The 15,908-nt window shown below is 58.8% G+C and overlaps 1 protein-coding gene across 1 annotated transcript in view; it reads right to left on the reverse strand.

Moving 5' to 3' along the window:
• Positions 1-5,167: 5,167 nt before the first annotated feature.
• CCDC187 (coiled-coil domain containing 187) overlaps positions 5,168-15,908 on the reverse strand; it is a 46,746-nt gene continuing 36,005 nt past the window's right edge. Inside the window, exons 19-27 of the mRNA XM_064490896.1 lie at positions 14,512-14,938; positions 13,325-13,381; positions 12,950-13,098; positions 12,496-12,758; positions 11,440-11,618; positions 11,023-11,129; positions 10,405-10,481; positions 9,858-10,136; positions 5,168-9,757 (exon numbers count right to left, since the gene is read on the reverse strand). Of these exons, the coding sequence (XP_064346966.1) occupies positions 8,247-9,757; positions 9,858-10,136; positions 10,405-10,481; positions 11,023-11,129; positions 11,440-11,618; positions 12,496-12,758; positions 12,950-13,098; positions 13,325-13,381; positions 14,512-14,938 (3,049 nt within the window). The 3' untranslated portion in view covers positions 5,168-8,246. The remainder of the gene's footprint in view (positions 9,758-9,857; positions 10,137-10,404; positions 10,482-11,022; positions 11,130-11,439; positions 11,619-12,495; positions 12,759-12,949; positions 13,099-13,324; positions 13,382-14,511; positions 14,939-15,908) is intronic.

Here is a 15,908-nt window from a genome sequence, read left to right on the forward strand (position 1 = left end):
CCCCACCTCTCGGCCCCGCCCCTCCAGGGCCCTCCCCCACCCCATCCGCTTCACCGCCTCCGTAGGCATCCCCCGACCACCCAACCCGAGCATGGGGTAGGGACGCCAGATTTAGCAAATGTAAGTTCACGGTGCCCAGTTAAATGTGAATTTCAGATAAGCAGTGAGTCATTTTTTACGTCTAAGTATGTCCCATACTTGAAATGCAAATTTAACGGGACATAGACGTGAAAAACGATTCACTGTTTAAGTGAAATTCACATTTTACTGTTTAAGCTGGCAACTCTACGTGGGGCTTCAGAGGGCTGCAACCCTGACCTTGACTTTAATATGAGACTTAAACTCGTAGAAAATGTAGGAAAACATCCAAGCAAACTGAGATGTGTTCTAGAGCTCAATTTTCGAAGTCCAGGCTGATTGCTCTGCAAACCTAGGATATAAAGCTTCCTATGAGTTGTTTGCTTAATTTAACAGGAGACCTTGTTTTTTTAATCGCTATTCCTAATTGTTATGCACATCAAGATTTTCTCTGAACTTTGTGACCAAAGCAAAAAAGAAAGGAAGTGGTCCACGAAGCCGACATGAGTCAGCATCTGTCATCCATTTGCCTAGAAATTCAAATTCTCCTGTTCCAGGCCTCCTCACTCTTATGGGTGATTAATTGCTAAATAAGTAAGTGATAGGATTCGAACACAAACTGAATTTGTACTCATGCAATCACCTCTCTGCTCTTCACCTTGTGGGGTTCTGTGTAAGATTTTGTTTGAAAAAAAGATTTTGTTGTTTTTGTTGCTGAGAAAGGTTTGAAAATGCTGGCTAAGATGACGGAAACCAAAGGGCCCCTGAACAAGGCACCTGTGTCCTCTACCCATTCGCTGTTCCTGCCTTCCTTCACTAACATTTGCTGGGACTCTGCTCCGTGCCAATCTCTAGAGACGAAGCCAGAATGAAATCCCAGAACTGGGTCTGCGTTCTGGGACGGAGACCCAAAACAAAGTGGCAATAAGTGCTATAAAAAACAGTAGAGCAGGGCAGGAGGGAGGGGGCTTTGGTTCACAGGGGATTCGGAAGGTCTCTCTGAGAAGGAGACCTTGCGGGTGAAGGAGATGAGAGAGCAGCTGCACGTGCAAAGGCCCTGAGGCAGAAGAGGGCAAGCTTGTTGGAAGGACAGCAAGGAGGCTGGCGTGGCTTGAGCACAGCAAGCCAGCGGGAGAGGGGGAGCTAGAGAAGCAGCCCAGAGCAAGGCTGTGCGCAGGGCCTCACTGGCCTGGCTGCAGAGGAGGGTCCTGGCTCCCAAAGTGGTGGTGGCCACAGGAAGATTTTGATCAGGGTTGTGGTTCTGGCAGGCAGAAGGGGTGGGAAGGGAAGCAGGAGACCCTTAAGGGGTCTTGGCAGCCTTCCAAGAGATGATGGGACTCAGGCAAAAGATGGGTGGCAATGCTAATGAGAAAGGTCAGACTTCAGGTAGGGCACAGGATGGATCAAATCCAGGGTGTGCGACAGAGAGATCATGTCTGCCTGCAGGGGTCTGGCCAGAGCAACTGGAAGAATGAAGCTCTCCTGGCTAAGATGGGAGACTGCAGAGGAGGGGGCGGAAGGGCAACCTAGGGATGAGGGTGGAGATCAGAGTTGGCTTGTACCTGTGAATTCAAATTCGAGAGACCTTTCCAACATCTGCAGTTGGTGTCAGGCCACTGGTTGGCTATGTAAGTCTGGAGCTCAGAGCGTAGGCCAGGGCTGGTTGAGGTCCCCACGGCTGCAAGGACAGGAGGGGGCTGGCCACACGCTGAGCCCTGGGCTGCAGCTGCAGGGCTGAGGAGGGGAGGGGACCAGAAGGAGCCGCAGGGAGGTGGGAGGACAGTGGGAGGAGGCAGAAGGACATATGAGAATGGAGATCTGAGAGACAAGGGTGAGAACAGACCTAATGGATTGGGTCTGGAGGGGTGGCTCACTGGTGGTTTGACTACGGCGCTCTGAGTAGATGCAGGGGACAAAGGGTGACCAGAAGTGTTTGCAGAAAGAATGAGGAGAGAGGGAAGAGGCCCAGGGGCTGGTGATGCTTCCCAGTTCTGCTAAAAGGGGAGCAAAGAGATGAAGTGGGGACTGCGGGTCAGGATGGAGAGGGCCGGGGCAGTGCTCAGGGTGCATGGACAAGGAGAGAAGATGAGATCCAGCTGCCTGGGCAGCACCCCAGCCTGAAAGCGGTGATGGACAGAGAAGGGTCCCTGTGCCCCTCGCCTGCCCAGCGCGGCCTCTCTTGGTCTCTCTCCACTGTGAGGCCCCTGCCTCCAGCCAGCCCTCCAGAGCCCTCAGGCTCTGTGCTTCCTGGTGCCTCCTGCCAGGCTGGGTGCCCAAGGGAGCCCCTCCTGCCCTCGAGGTCGAGCCCAGACTCATCTCTCCCCAGCCCCCCAAAACACTGGCCCTAGGCTTCAGCCGGGGGGCATGGCCACAAAGCCCGGTGATGATTGTTGAGCAGACAGAATTGGGGCACGCGGAAGGGTTCTTGGCCACATCGCGCACCGCCTTGACTCTTCTGGGGGGATTTAGCTTTCGAACGCCGTCTTAGTCTGCTCGGGCCACCCCAGCAAGACACCACAGACTGGGTGGCTTAAACAACAGACGTTTATTTATTTCTCACACTCCCGAGGCTGGATGTCCAAGACCAGGGGTGGGCATGGCCAGGTTCTGGGGAGGACTCGCTTCCTGGCTTGCAGGCGGCCAGCTGCCTTCCCGCCCTCTGCTCACCCACCTCTGTGCATGCGTGTGGAGAGAGGGAGCGGAAGCCCTTGGTGTCTCTTCTCACAAGGTCGCTGACCCCATTGTGGGGGCCCCACCCTCATGACCTTATCAAACCCGGATCACCTCCCAAAGGTACCTCCTAACACTGTCCAATTGGAGGTGAGGCCTTCAATGTATGGATTCTTGGGGAACACAGCTCAGGCCTTAGCAAACACCCAAAGCCACTTGAAAGGACTGTGCCCCTTCCCCAGCCCAGGTTCAAGTCCCACTGTCACTCACAGCTCTTCCCTTAGGGCTTCTGTGTTCCCCTTCCAGGCGCCGAGGGGGTTGGAGGGGAGGTCTCTGGGACTCCTGCTCTCTGGGGCAGCCAGTGGACATATGTGCTGGCTCAGCCCAGCACTGAGAGGCTGCATCCAAAAAACAACGCCAAAGTTTCTCAAAGCCGAAGTGCTGCTGGCCCCACAGCACAGAATTTTTAGGAAAAGCACGCATCGATTGTAAAATGCAGCCAAATGCAGAAACATTAAAACCAGGCGGGGTGGGGCAGCCGGGGGCAGGGGAAGTCTCAGAATAGTGAAAGCTTCCATGTGTCCATGCCAGAACCTGCTTCCCTGCTTGAAGCTCGGGGTGCCCACCCTGGCACCCTCCTCAAAGCTGGTCCTCCTCCCCACGGGAGAGGCTTCTGCACTTCTGGTGCTAAGACCCAGCAGGCAATTGTAAGAAAAACTGCCCGTGTGCATGTGGTAGGAGGAAGGCTTGTAGCACAGGTAATTCTCAGATAGAAAGACGCACTCCGTTTTGGTGGGGGACAGAGGGAGGGTACAGGTCAGTGGTAGAGCGCGTGCTTAGCGTGCACAAGGTCCTGAGTTCAATCCCCAGAACCTCCACTTAGAAAAGTGAAAGATGGACGCTGATTTCAAAGGGATTAAAACGTCAGGAAGATGCGCACCTCAGTGCTGATGAGTTGAAGTCTTGGTGTTCCTGTTTCATAGAGGGGAAATTGAGGCTCAGAGGGCCAAGGGCCAAGGGCCTAGTACCGTGGTCAAGGGAACATGGCACCTTTGTGACAGAGGGACGGCAAACCCAGGTGCCCTCAACACCCAGGAGGGCCTGTTCTGACGCCTGAGTCCCAGACAGAAGCAGAACCCCCCTCCCAGCTCGGAGGCTCCTGCCGTTCCAGTAGTTGCCCCAGTCATGGCAGCTGGTATCCGGCTGGATGGACGTGAGCCCTGGAGGGCAGGGCCAGCTGTCCCTTCTCTGAGACTCCCTCCCATGGGGCAGATGAACTCCCACTGCAGCCTGGCCCCAGAACCGGCCCTGCCTTCCATGTCACACCCATTCAGCCAGCGTTTGATGTTCAGGCTCAGCTGGTTCAGGACGCCAGCCGTTCCCTGGAAAACTTACAAGGAGGATTATTCCTGAGTGCCTGCCACGTGCTGGGGTCGGAGCCTGGCGGGGACGATCCTCTGTGTCCTCACAGTGACACTGTGAGGAGGGCAGTGACTATAGACACGGAGGGACGGGCATCCTGGCTGCACCCCCCAGTAAGGGGTAGAGCGGGACTTGGGATGTGGGCTCCTAGCATCTTTACAATCTGGATGGACATGGCCGAGGGAAAGGCCCCTACAGGTGAGTGACAGGCAGGGGTGGGGCCCAAAGAACCCCCGAGGCAGGGCCAGGGATGTGGGGTGTGCGTGTGTGTGTGAGATTCTGTCCTTCTCCCCAGCCTGCAGTCCAGATTTGCAAACCTCACTCCTGCTCCCAGCTGTGCTCACAGGGCATTAGAGAGGAGCCTTTGCTTGGGGCAAAGGAGACATGGGTTAAGGGACAAATGCAGAGAAGCAGTTTGGCGTTTGAGGGCTGGCACAGGTTGAGCAGATAGGACAAGGGACTGGGGAACAGATGTGAAACTCGCAGACCTTCTGGGACCTGGATGCTGCCTGGGGAGCCAGCATGGAACTGGACTCCCTGAGCCGGCTTTTTTGGGCGCTCACTGGACAGCCTTGTCCCCGCTGCAGGCGACCCTGACCCAGCGGGGCCCCAGCTCCACCTGGAGGGCCAGCGCATTTACTCACTGCCCACCTCACAGAGGCCAGACGCCTCGGGCATGGCACAGGAGGGTACCATCTGAAAGGATGCTGCTGTGGTTCGGGGGGGGGGGTGCGGCCGCCACCCCCCATGCCCTGCCCCCACCGCTCCCACGGTCTTCATTTCTATTTTATAGAGCGGCTGTTACAGCCGTGCAGGGTAAGGCACCAAAAGATCTCATAAAGCTCGTCTGATGGTTTGGGATTTAACGCGCTGGAGGTGGGTTTGTGGGCATTTTATACCGGAGGGAACAGCTAAGCGGGGAGCCCGAAGGAGACAGATCACAGGAAAACTCGACGTGGGGTTTAACCGAGAAATAATCATTTTCTATGAAAGATAATGACTTCTCTGGAGGCTGGTATCGAGATTTATTGGCCCAAGAGGTTACAGGGATTGGAGCCAAGGCAAGCGCGGGGAGACCTTGGAGGGAGTAATCTTGAAATTGAAGTCTTGCCCCAGGTCAATATATCTGAATGCCAAAGCCCTCAGCTCCACTCATGTGATGCTGGCTGAGATGAAACGTGCCCATTACCTCCGGGGACACACTCTGCCTCCTCGGGCCATCTCATAGCCCCAGGCTCCCTCAGATCCAGCTGTCACAAGAGGTGAGGCCAGGGTTTCCATTAGTTCTCCTGACCAGCCTCCCTTCAGGGGCAAGGGGCCACAGGCCGAGAAACAACTCCAGGGACACCGTGGCAAGCTGGGCGCCGGGGAAGTTCACCCGGGGAGGCCCTGGTCCCGGCCACAGGCACGGCCGCACGTTACACAGAGCCACCGGCATCCACCCCCAGCGAGCACTGGCCTGGACACCATAGGATCTGCGGCAAATCTGCAGGGTTTCGATGTGGGAGATTTATTACCATGCCAAACGCGTGTGTGTAAAACACATAATTCCTCTCCCACGGCCTCGTAAATCCCAAAGGGGCAGCAATAAGTAGGAAAAAAATAAAAAATTGCAGACTAATTTGTTCAGAAATCCAGGAGGAAATCAATAAGAAAGCTGTAGCTCAAAATTTGTCTTGAAATTGTGTACATGGGGAAGGAACACATCTTCCCCCACAGAGCCACACCTCTTTGCACTCTGAGCTGGGTTTGGAAATGTCAGGTGTAAAATCAATTTGAATTGTCTCAGCCGGTGCTTCCCTGAACCGTGACCCTGTTCACGATTAGTTGGGGTGTGATGGAGGCCAGGATGGTGAGCGGGTCCACGTGGACCTGAGCGACTGCCCCAGAGGCTGGAGTCTGGTGAAGGGTGGCAGAGGGGGCTCCTGCCTGCATGTGGGGCTCTGCAGTGTTCTGAGGGGTCTGAGGGGTCCCTTACCAGAGCCAAAGGGTACGGGGCACAGGTAGCACCATGGGGCTTTGCCAGGCCAGCTCTGGAGACGCCTCCCACTCTAAACGACAATCGTGTGAAAGTCTGGGTGTCCCTAAGGATCCATAAATGTAGTTAAATGAAGAGTTCCTCTCTTAAAGCTGGAGAAGCTGAGTCCCGGAGGGATCAGCACCAGGACACCGACCTTCTAAGGCCAACAGTCTGTTCACTCAATTCTGGACAACATGTCAAGCAGGTATTTTCCAATTTGAGAGGGAATTGGAGATGGATGGGTGGGTGGATTATAGACAGTTGATGTAGACAGATGATTGATAGATGATCTAAATGATAAATAGATGCTACAGATGGATGAGAGAGGACTAAACAGACGATAGATAGGTAAGTATGACTGTGGGATTTGGAAAGGAATTTCCGAGAGATCCAAGCACAGTATAAGTGAGCCCCATCTCAGAAACCCTAGCCACATTAGAAGCAGATTTGAAAGCTGCTTTCCTTTATAAAAGAACTGACTGTTGCCCTCATTTAAAAGCTACTTCTCCAAGTGCAGGACAAAAATATTGAAAGTATCGCAGTGACACACACACATACCCTACCCCAATCTGGAGACGTCTGCTGTGCAAAGCAAGTACATTGAGAAGAAGCTTCAACGGTGTCTAGTGGGCGCCCTGGAGCACGAGCTCAGACGTGCTCTCGTGTTGAAACCAACACACACACGCCGCCCAGCTTTCTGACCATCCTGGGGAAGACGGGGCTCACGTGCCCACTGTGGCCCCCAGACAGAGCTTGGGAGCGGGCAGACCGGACACGGGGGCCTGCCGCCATCCGAGTCTGTGCTCTCCCACGGTGGTGGCTGTGGCTGCAGGGCTGCTCTGGGGGAAGGGTGGGCTGCAGGGACCCAGTCAGAGCCCATTTTGGCTTGCAGGGTGGCTGCTGCGGGTAGAGGTCACTGCTGCAGTGCCCTGTCCTTCAGGCCCTCGAAGGCCAGCTGTCCCAGTTCACACTGAGCTGGCCCCAGGGCCACCCTGCCCAGCCTGCTGAGTCCCCGTCCCCGAGGGCCTGCATCTGGCAGCCTCACTTCATCCTCACGTCTCACGGGAAGTCCTCTTTACGCTTGAATCAGCACTGACTTCCTGGATGCCCACCTGGCTTCGGGTTCTGAGAGAAGCAGGCGCTCATGTAACGGGACACCTGGAGGCCTGTGTGGCCCTCTGGTCGCCCCTGCAGAAGTGCATGGTGCAGGGGCTGTGGCCCTTGCTGTGTCGTGAAGGGCTCCTTCACTAGTGGATGGCCCACCAGGAAATGGGCTCTCATTTCTTCTGGGAGGGGACCTGAGCACATACAGGGAAGCTGTGGCCCACCCACCCCCAGAGGACAGGCTGGAGGGTTGGCTGGCTGAGGCAAAGTGACCTTCTGCCCCTGAGCTGCCACCTCCCCTAATCTGCACAACTTGGGCCCACGGGGGACACACACGCCCATCTCCCAGCCACAAGCAGTCGGCTGGACACATGAAGGCACCCAGGTCCCTGCCTTTAGAAGTCAGAAGTGGGGGCAGATGATATCCTAATTAGTCAAAGCTGAGTGGCGTCAGTGCAGGTGTGATGCCCAGCCTCAGCTCCTGGCCTCACCACCCCCAGCAAGCCGCTCTCTCTTTTCCTCTTGGCCTGTGCTGAGGCCCACGGCACTCCTTCCTGGCACGTGGTCTCCGAGTTCACCCCGGGAGCTGCTCCTGGTCCTGGCTCCTGGGGACTGACTCCCTCAAGTCCATGGCCTCCGCTCCTCCTCCTGACCAGCCAGCTCTGCACACGCCCCGCACATCCTCTCACCTTAACCTCTTTGGGTCGGGGCCTCTGGGGGCTCCTCAGGAGCCTGAGAGAAGCAGTGGACCCAACGTCCAGAGAAATGCAGACAGAGGCAATCCGCAGTTGACGTCCAGTTCTCGGCCCTGCGTCCGGTGCCCACCCCCAGGGGACTCCTCCGTGTGGCAGCCCGGCCCGGGGCAGGTCCAGGCTTCCTGAAGCCTCTTGCATACAGTCACATGAGGGTATCATATGTGTCTGTGTGTCACCACAGTCCCTCCTTCGTCTCCTCAGGAGTCCCGTCTTCCCCACGACTGCCCAGTGGCCGCTGTGTGAGACTGGGTGACACGGCTGGCACCCGCCGGCTCCTCTGTCCCCAGGCTGCCTGGAGGGGCTGGCTCTGAGAGCACAGCTAGTGAGTCGCACAGGATCCTTCTGGTGAGCTGGGTAGAGACCAAATCTACCACCTCGGCTCTCTCCATACCAGGGGTGTCAGTGCAAGGGCCTGAGCCCAAAGTAGGGGCTGGGTGCCCCAGCCTGGAGCCATACAGCCCTGTGTCGCCAGCTGCCAGTAGCGTGGGCAGACTCTCCCCAGTCACACAGCCCACGCTGGACAGGGTTGGGGGCTGCACTGAGAGCCTTGGGAGCCCCACTGGGGTATCACCTGCTCCCCCACACAAAGGGGACCCTAGCCAGCCAACTGGTTCGGCCCACTGGCCACCCATGGCCTGGTGACCTCCAATAGAACTTGATTCTCCCAGTTCGTCCCCACAGTTTCTGCCCTGTCCAGCCACCCCCAGGCAGAGCCCTGACTCCTGGGGCCCCAGGGACAGTGCCGCAGGCAGTCCCTCCTCCGACAAGGAAGGCAACTCTCCGGTGAGGATGGAGGCATCTTCCCCTGGGGCACCCAGTGCACCCCAAGGAGACCAGGTGTCTTCAGGCAGGGAAGGAAAGCCTTCTGAGTGGGGATGGGCAGGGTCGGCCTCACGCTCCGCTAGGACGTTGGGAGGCAGAGGAGGGAGGCAGGTGTCCCTGTGGGTGGAGGGCGGGAGGGTGGCACTACCATAGGACAGCACCTCATCAGTGGGGGACAGGACCTCTGGCAAGACCCCACCAGCCACGGGAGGGCAGACTTCCTCCAGGGCAGGGGGGGCTCTGCTCCCCACAAACCTAGGTGCCTGGCTCTCGGCTCTTGGGGCTGCCAGCCCGCTGGGGTCCCCAGGAGGAGCCTGTGGGCTCCTGGGGTCAGGCTCTGGAGAGGCCTCTAGGGGTTTCCTGTCAGCAGATGGACTCGGGTCAACACCCCAGGGCTCCTCTGGATGGCCAGCCAAGACCTGCAGAGGCCCAGTCTCTCTTCCTCTGCCAAAATCCCCCCCTTCGGAGGCTGAGGTCCCTGAGAGAAAAGAAAGAGATGAGCATAAGTCACCAGAGGAAGAGGTTTGGGGTGGGAGTGCAGTGCAGGCAGCCTCTGGGAATTTCCGTTTGGTTTTTCCTGTGTTTGATCCACTGGTCAGGCTCCTATTGGTTCCAGAATCTTCCTGCCCCTCCCCAGGGCCCAGGAACGGAGCTGGGTAGAGACTGGGTTCCGGGCTGGACGAGCCCCCTGCAAGGGAGGGTGCCCCGGGACTGGCTCCACACCAGGGCCAGGTTCCTGCAGGCTCTCCAGGTCCCAGACCTCTCTGGATGCCTCTGACAGCTGTGACCCTGACCTTGGAGAGGGGGCATGGAGGAGAGGCAGCAGCCAGTCCGCCCTCAGGAGGCCTGCTGGCGCTGCGCCACCGGCCACAGTGTAGGACCCGCGCTCAGAATGGGCCCCACTGCCCTCCAGTCCCTCCCAGGTCACTGCCCTCCGCCCTGGTGGAACCCCCAGGAGTCTAGAGCAGAGAAGCCCCCAGACTAGCCGAAGTCTGCGTCCCGAGTGTCCCCTGCTTCCCAGTCCGACAGGGAGACAGAGCTCTCAGAAAGCTGGATCAGGATGGCGGATGCCTTCTGAAACTCCTGGAGAGAGGGGCAGGACAGGCTACTCCCGGAGGGGGAGGTAGGGGACCGTGCCGAAGACCCGGAGCAGGTCCTGGGAGCAGCCTCGGATTCGGAGCTCAGGTCCAGGGGGTCCGAGATCTGGGCCAGGGGGCTGCCCTCAGGCTGGGCAGGTGGTGCCACTGCCTCAGCTGCTGCTGCTGCTGCAGAGAGAGGAGAGTTTAGGGACGATGCCAACGCCTTTTACACAAAGGACGTCCCCCCAACACTGGGAAGAGCAGAACCCACACCCCATGGTCCCTAAGCCAGTGATCAAAACCGGAAATCCTCAGACGGGTAGAAGAAGTGTCCAAGCAATGGGGAGGGCAGGGGCTGTAGGAGTGGGCTGGCTCTGACTTAGAAGCTGGTCCCCTTATGTAGAGACTGGTCCTCATGCAAGAGGGAGGGACGCCGAAGGGGCAGAGGCATCACCTGGAGAGGCAGTCAGCTGGGAAGCCTCCTGCCAGGAGAAGGGGCCAAGGGGGTCCTCCTGCCAGCAGGTCTCTACCCTGGAAGCACAGCATGAAGTCCTGGGGTGCCCCAGGAGGGGGCCTGTCTTCCAGCCTCCTCCCCAGGGCTCAGAGTCTCCACAGGGGGCCTTCAGCTATGGCAGGCGCTTGAAAACCACACCTGCCAGCAGTCTGCCCCCAGTGGGAGGTGAGCGGCAGAGGCCAGGGCTCCCAAGTGAGGGTGAGTTGCCCTGGTTAGGGGGTTCTGGTCTCAGTCCTCACTGGATCAGGTAGCTGGTGGGGGGGTCGCCATCTGAGCGACTTAGAGGCATGTGCTCCCTGGAGGGGCCCTTCATGCTGCCCCCGCCCCCGGGATCTCAGGCCAATTCACCAGGTGACATCTTTGTCTCCACAAAGGGGGGTCAGACTCAGGAGGGCACGGGGGTGGGCTGGATGCACAGAGGGCCCAGGCCAGGACAAGGGGCACTGGGAGGGAGTGATTCCACAGGAAGAGGAGTTGGCCAAGCCATCTCTATGTCCCAGGGCCCCAGCCCCTGCCCAGGGGTCCCACCGGTCTGCACAGCACCCCCAGGCCCCACACCTCTGCTCCCTTGACCAGCTTTCCATTGCGTGGGGCTCCCCCACGGGGCTGCTGGCAAAATCCAGCCCTGATTCTGACCCCACTGGGCTCCTGCTGCCTTCAGCCACCTGCTGGAAACACAGAGGAATGCCAGTCAGGGTGCAGCCACCTCTGCTGCGCATGGTCCTGAGCTGTGGACAGAGCCCCTGGGCTTCTGCGACCACGCTGAGGAACAAGGGCCATCCCCGTAATGAGGGCCATGGAGATCCCTACTCATCAGACATTCACCTCCCAGTGGGCTCCAAAGACCCACAATGGACAAATCCATGTGGGAAGGGACGGAGGCCCCATTGCGTCAACACCTCCATCGGATGGACGAGGTGACCCCCCCACCCACCCACGGCCACACAGAGGACCCAACAGAGAAAGGCCAGGCACCCCCTCAGCCTGCAGAGGGTACAGGGCCAAGCCTCGACTAACGCTGGCTTCACAGGGGCCACGGGGACTCCCTGCGCCTGGGGAGTGCTGGCTTTTGTCCCGGGAGCTCGGTGCGTGGCTTTCCATCAGAGCCGTCTCCTCCTCTGCTGACCAGGGGCTGGGGTTGGTCTGGGGGTCTCCTGTGAGACAAAGGGACTGTCAGCACTGACGGGCACAGAACGCGGGACACAGGGCACGGGGTCCGGGAATTCTGAAGCCAGGCGAGAATAGCCTTAAAGTTCAAAGGAGCCACAACACCTACTTGTGTTCATTTAGAGTGAGGACAGAAAAATACGTGGTTACCTGCTAAAATTATCCCAATGTTGGATAGTTACTGATACGAGGACCCAGAGCGAAACCACAAACACCATGGAAAATGTAGAGGCCGCTTTAGGTTAGTTTTTTGGGTAAAACTCCCACATGGGACTTGCAAACCCTTTGCCACAGCTGTTGTTTCCCCTCAGTGTCCACTGTCCAGGCCTGTGCTAGCAGGGTGGGGGCCGGCCTTAGCCGCGTCAGCTGGACGGTCAGCCAAGGGCAGACAGGGAGGGCCTGGAGGGAGCTGCAGTGGGGTCTTCCCGGGGACTGTCACCTCTACACTGTCATCTTCCCACACCTTCATCCCACCCTGCGACCTGGCAGGGGGCGAGACAGCAAGGCCCAGGGGTCTGGGTCGGTCCTAAGGCCACCAGCCTGAGGGGACTGGAACTATTTGGCCAAAGTCCAGATTTGTGGAACCTCCACCAACAGGAACGCCGCCCTCTTGTCCACGGCCCTCAGTGAAAGCCAAGGTGTTATTGGTCAAGCAGAAGGACCCCAAGCTTCCTGGTGACCATGATGGGGAGTCCCCCCAGAGAGCATCACCCAGGGTGCCCTTGCAGGCATGGTGTCCTGAGCAGAGGGCAGCCAGTGCCTGGTCAGAGAGACGCTGCGCCAATCCTGGACCACCCTATCGCAAGCCCTCAGCGCAGCCCCGATGCCCCGGAGCAGTTCCAGCCCCTTCCCATCTGCACTGACCCATCCCGAGGTCCACTCTCCCAGGCCCCGACTGCAGGGAGCCCCCAGTCCCGCAGATTGGCTGGTCTGAACCATCTCCTTCCCGCTCCTGAGGGTAAACGTTGAGAGGGGCTTCTGAACACAAGGCTTGGACACACGGCCGGAGGGCAGGCTCTGAGGTGGCATCTCGGGCACTGAGACAAGGCGGGGCCACATGACTCCCCTGGCTGTCCATCCCACTGTCCCCAACATGCCACCGGGGCTCCCCAGAGCCAGGAATGAGTCTCCTCCCACCCGGGATTTAGTATGTGGAAAACTCTCTCGTTAGCTAATAAAGACACTTCGGGCAACTCTGGTTTCCATGCCACTTAAAAATCCATTCCAGGTAAACGAAGTTGTGACCAGGCTTTGAGGGCTGCCTCCCAAGCCTCCCCGTCCTGCTCTGGCAGCTAGCACAGCCTTGGAGGAAGCCCACAGGACTGCGGGAGCTTCTGGTAAGGCCCACACGGTAAAGGTGGGGGGCCTGTGAGCTGTTTGCAGGGACTTACCCGGGGGCGGCTCCTTCACCAGCTGGAACTGGAGCTGAGCGGCAGAGAAGCTCCCTTCCGCCTCGCCCGCCTGTGTCTGCAAGAGGGGAGGAAAGACAGCCGTTCTGCGGGAGTCCCCGGGGGGGGAGGTGCTGAGGACCCTCACCAGCCCAGGAACTAAGGGTGCGCTGGCACCCAAGGTCCCACCAAGATCAGATGCATGCTGGCAGAGCAGGGAGGGGCCCCTCAAGTGGGTAAACGGGTGAAAGGACTTTCTAGGCGTTCGCTTACAGGAAAGGCTGGGTCCAGCGGCTGTCCCATACCCAGGGAGGCCGCCTGCTGAAGACCGGGCAGAGGGGCATGAGGCTGCTCCTCCGGCTCTGAAAGACACACAGACCGGAGTATTCTGGCTCGGACCAGCCATCTGGGGGAGCCCCCCATACTCCAGAGCTTGGGGAGCCCCCAGGTCTGCAGAAGCAGAGCTGAACTCTGGGGAAGGTTCTCGCAGACCATCACGTCCTCCTGCCCCTCCCTCTTCGGAGCTCAGTCCTCCATGCACCCCAGGCCTGCCCCGTTTCCCTGGGACCCCAGTGCTGCACTCCTAACCCCTTCTCTATACCCTCCTCTCCTCCCAGTCGCCCAGAGGTTCTGTGCTTCCATAGGCCCCTCAGAACTCCACCCAGTGCTTCACAGACTGTGTCCCAGGGACTCCTGGGGTTTGAGACATCTCCCCAGGTTACACTGGGGGGCTGGAGGAGTTGAGCGAGCACAGACCTGGGGCCCTTCTACACTCCATCACCCGAACGCCCCTTCTTACCTGCTACAGAAGCTTCCTTTACATTTGTGTGGCTGAGAAATTGGAAAACCTGTGCTGGCCAGAAGGGGCGAGTTTTTTCTGAACCCACCTGCCTGGGTAGGGCTTCCAGCACCAGAGCTCCTTAGGGGATGAAATGGAGGGAGCCTTGTCCCTTTTAAAGGCAGATCCAAGTCTTTTTTTTTTTTTGTAGCAGTGTGTTAATTAGGTTTATTTATCTATTTTATGGAGGTACAATACCCTCCCCAAGGCAGGTCCAAGTCTTAACCCTCAGAACCAGCAAATGTGACCTTATTGGAAAACAAGATCACATTTTCCAGATTTTTTTTTTTCATTTTTGCAGGTGAAACTACTTTGGGATCTCAAGATATGATCATCCTGGATTAGGGTGCGCCCTAAATCCAATGCCTGGTGCCTTACAAGAGAAGCAAAGAGGAAGACTTGAGACACACAGAGAAGCTACGTGAGGATGGAGTGGAGACTGGGGCGACGTGGCCACAAGCCAAGGAACACCTGGAGCCCCAGGAGCTGGGACAGACAAGGAAGGACCCTCCCACGGAGCCTCCAGAGGGAGCGCCAGCCTCCCTGCACCTGGACTTCAGCCTCCTGCCCTCCAGAACTGGGAGACAGCGAAGTTCTGTCCTTTTAACGGCCCGGCATGTGGTAACCTGTCCGGTGGCCTCAGAAAGTGAGCACCCCGCTCGTTGTACAGGAGGAGAGACCGAGGGGGCCTGCCATCCCGCCCCCATTGTCTGGAAATGTTGGCTGAGATGCACTCGGGTGGCCCTCCCCTGGGACCACCGTGCGCTCAGACACAGCGACAGAGAGGCCAGGGCCGCCCCCATCGCACAGCTCGGGCCAGGCACGCGGGACGCAGGCCTGTCTGACCTCGAGTCTGTTGCTGCCCTGAGGGGTGACCGTCTGCCCTCCGCTGCCACTGCTGCTGCCCGCCCGGTTACCTTGGCCCGTAAGGCCTCGGCTCTCCCCCAGCCGGTCTCCCACATCAGGCCAGCAGCTGGCTGAGGGTGCGTCCTCTCCCCACGCCAGCCTCGGAGGTTGCAGGTGACCGTCCCCAGCCAAAGCCACCTGGGGGGCTGTGCTGTCCTGCTGCTCGGTGAGTAGGCTGCAAAGCAGTGTAGAGCGGTGGTGACTATTCCCCCAGGCTGCGCCCTCCCAGGGTAACCAGCCCTGACCAGAACATGCTAAATGTAGAGCAACAAGTCACATCCAGGGGACAGCTGTGGTCTGTGGCCAAGCGGTCAGCCTGGGGTGAAGGAAGATGGGTCCCGGCCCCTCCCTGCCCAGCAGCTCCCTAAGCAGGGCCCACACCCCCACATGGGGTCATTGCTGGGGGTGACAAAGCACCACACAGGGTGTGGTGGGAGGGAGACGTCTGTCTGCATCTGCGCTGTCAAGACGTCTGCGTGGAGACTGAGCGCCGGCCCCGGGGCAGCCCCGTGTGTGCGTGCTGGCCCCACCTGAGCTCTGGGAGACACATGCCCAGACTGCGGCCCAGCTCCGGGCACTGGACCGGCAGCAAGGAACTGCTCCCGTCGCAGCCTCGGGCGACGCTGCCTGCCGGGTGTCCTCACTCCGCCTGGGGCTAAGGTCAGTGCCTGCAGGGAGGCCCACTCTGGAACATTCCACAGCTCTCTCGGGGGCAGCTTGATGCCCTGTTCCTTTTCTCCCCAGGCACTTGCCACAAAGGGGCACAGCACATTGCTCCCCCCAGGGTGGTCTGAGCCTCTCCCCTGGATGTGTGAATGGGGGGTTGGGTCAGAGAGCCATCCTCAGCCTAGGAGCTGGGATCCTCTCAGGCCTTTGAAGGAGGAGACGACTCAGGGGCTGGAGCTCTGACCTGCTGGGGCAGGACCTGGAGGGCACCTCTCGGCACCAGTGTGTCTGGGTGCAGGTCCCCGGCTGGCCCCGGAAGCAAGGACGCAGAGGACAGGAAAGGAGCTGAGCCCGGGCACAGAACCAGGCTGAACAGAACCAGAATGGGAGGCCCTGCCCCCACGACCATTTTGTTTTTTGGTTAATGGAGGTACTGGGGATTGAACCAGGACCTTGCGCATGCTAAGCACGTGCTCTAT

This window comes from Camelus dromedarius, chromosome 10, assembly GCF_036321535.1.
Source record: "Camelus dromedarius isolate mCamDro1 chromosome 10, mCamDro1.pat, whole genome shotgun sequence".
Classification (NCBI taxonomy): domain Eukaryota; kingdom Metazoa; phylum Chordata; class Mammalia; order Artiodactyla; family Camelidae; genus Camelus; species Camelus dromedarius.